Source organism: Camelina sativa, chromosome 11 (genome assembly GCF_000633955.1).
Source record: "Camelina sativa cultivar DH55 chromosome 11, Cs, whole genome shotgun sequence".
NCBI lineage: Eukaryota > Viridiplantae > Streptophyta > Magnoliopsida > Brassicales > Brassicaceae > Camelina > Camelina sativa.
Window position 1 is genome coordinate 36,482,490 of NC_025695.1, and position 1,461 is coordinate 36,483,950.

General features: G+C 39.3%; 1 protein-coding gene across 1 annotated transcript in view; it reads right to left on the reverse strand.

Annotated features, from left to right (window-relative positions):
- LOC109127408 (condensin-2 complex subunit G2-like) overlaps positions 1,132-1,461 on the reverse strand; it is a 2,997-nt gene continuing 2,667 nt past the window's right edge. The window contains exon 3 of the mRNA XM_019232049.1: positions 1,132-1,438. Within this exon, the coding sequence (XP_019087594.1) occupies positions 1,132-1,438 (307 nt within the window). The remainder of the gene's footprint in view (positions 1,439-1,461) is intronic.

Sequence of the window (1,461 nt, forward strand, 5' to 3'; positions counted from 1 at the left end):
TTTTTTTTTTTTTTGTTTTTTTTCAATTTTGTTGGAGGAAACGAAACTTTTTGAATTTGGTTTTTTTTTTCTTTGCCAATAACTTTTTGAATTTTTGTTATAAAACCTACGGAGCCGTGACAGACAAAACGTCGTCGTTTCCGCGTTTTAAACCAAAGGTCAAGAAGACATTAGATTTTGAAACCAAGCTGAAGAAGACGTTACTAACACACTTTTGTGTAATTAAATTGTGTACCCAATACTTTTGGATACGAAAGAAACTCATGCATTCATTGATATCACTTATCTTGTTTTTTGGTAACATCACTTATCTTGTTCACAGCATTTTCTTCTATAATAGTGACCAACCCAGTCATACATAAAATTATATCTCGTCCACAAATCACAATACACATTAAGTCTCTCTGTGATTTTTTGGAATGTTGTTACACTAAGGCAATATGATTGATTGTAATGAAACGTCTTGGCCACCAGACCTTCCAATCCTCTTGACATATTGCTTTATCTAGTATGGCCCTGTTCTTTTAGTTGTCGCCAAGCGACACTCAAAATAGCAGTAGTTTTTATTTTTTTTAATGATCCAGCGACACATCTCCTATTGAAAAACCTAAAGTAACGATGCAATTGTCGCTAAAATGAGACGCCAGATAAAGTGGCGACTCTGGATAAAACAGCGACATCAATTATTAAGAACAAAAGCTATAACAATGGAAGAAGGGAGGAAAACCAGCGACATTTAAAGAGGAAAAAACCAGCGTCTTCTGTCTAATTTTCTGGTCGCCGGAGCATGGTCGCCGGAGCATGTCGCTCGACAGAGAAAAGAACAGGTTCTATATCACAAATGCTTCCTTTCAATTTCTCAACAAAAGTACGCCCATCGTCAAGAAGTCACGTACGAAATATCTCGTCCACTATAAATCCTACTTTTCTAGCTCCAGCTGACAAAACACTAGGCATGGTACAAAGAAGAAAATAAAAGCATTGTTCTTAATTTATATCATTTGTTCCGAAGTACAAAAAATGTACTCCCTTCACTAAAACTTTGAATCCATAGTATCATCAAATATAACCTAGCCTTTGGTGTATTTATTACGCTAAACCGCGCAACAAAGCGAAGTAGAAGAGTACTAGCTAGTAATTTCTCCTAGGCACAGCAAGAGCCTTAAGCGGGTGTTTCATGACGACGGTGAACTCGAGCTTCTCCGTCAAGTCAACCTCATGACCTTGGACCTCTTTCCACTCAAACTCCCTCACCATATTCGCCACATAGTACTCCAGATGCAGCATTGCTAGCCCAATCCCTGGACATATCCTCCTTCCAGCTCCAAACGGCATCATCTTTATCCCTCTGCTACCGGTAATGTCCACCGATTCTTCTTGGGCCCCAATAAACCTCTCCGGGTTGAACGCCATTGGTTCCTCCCACACCTTTGGATCCCTCCCTATCTCTGCCACCATGAA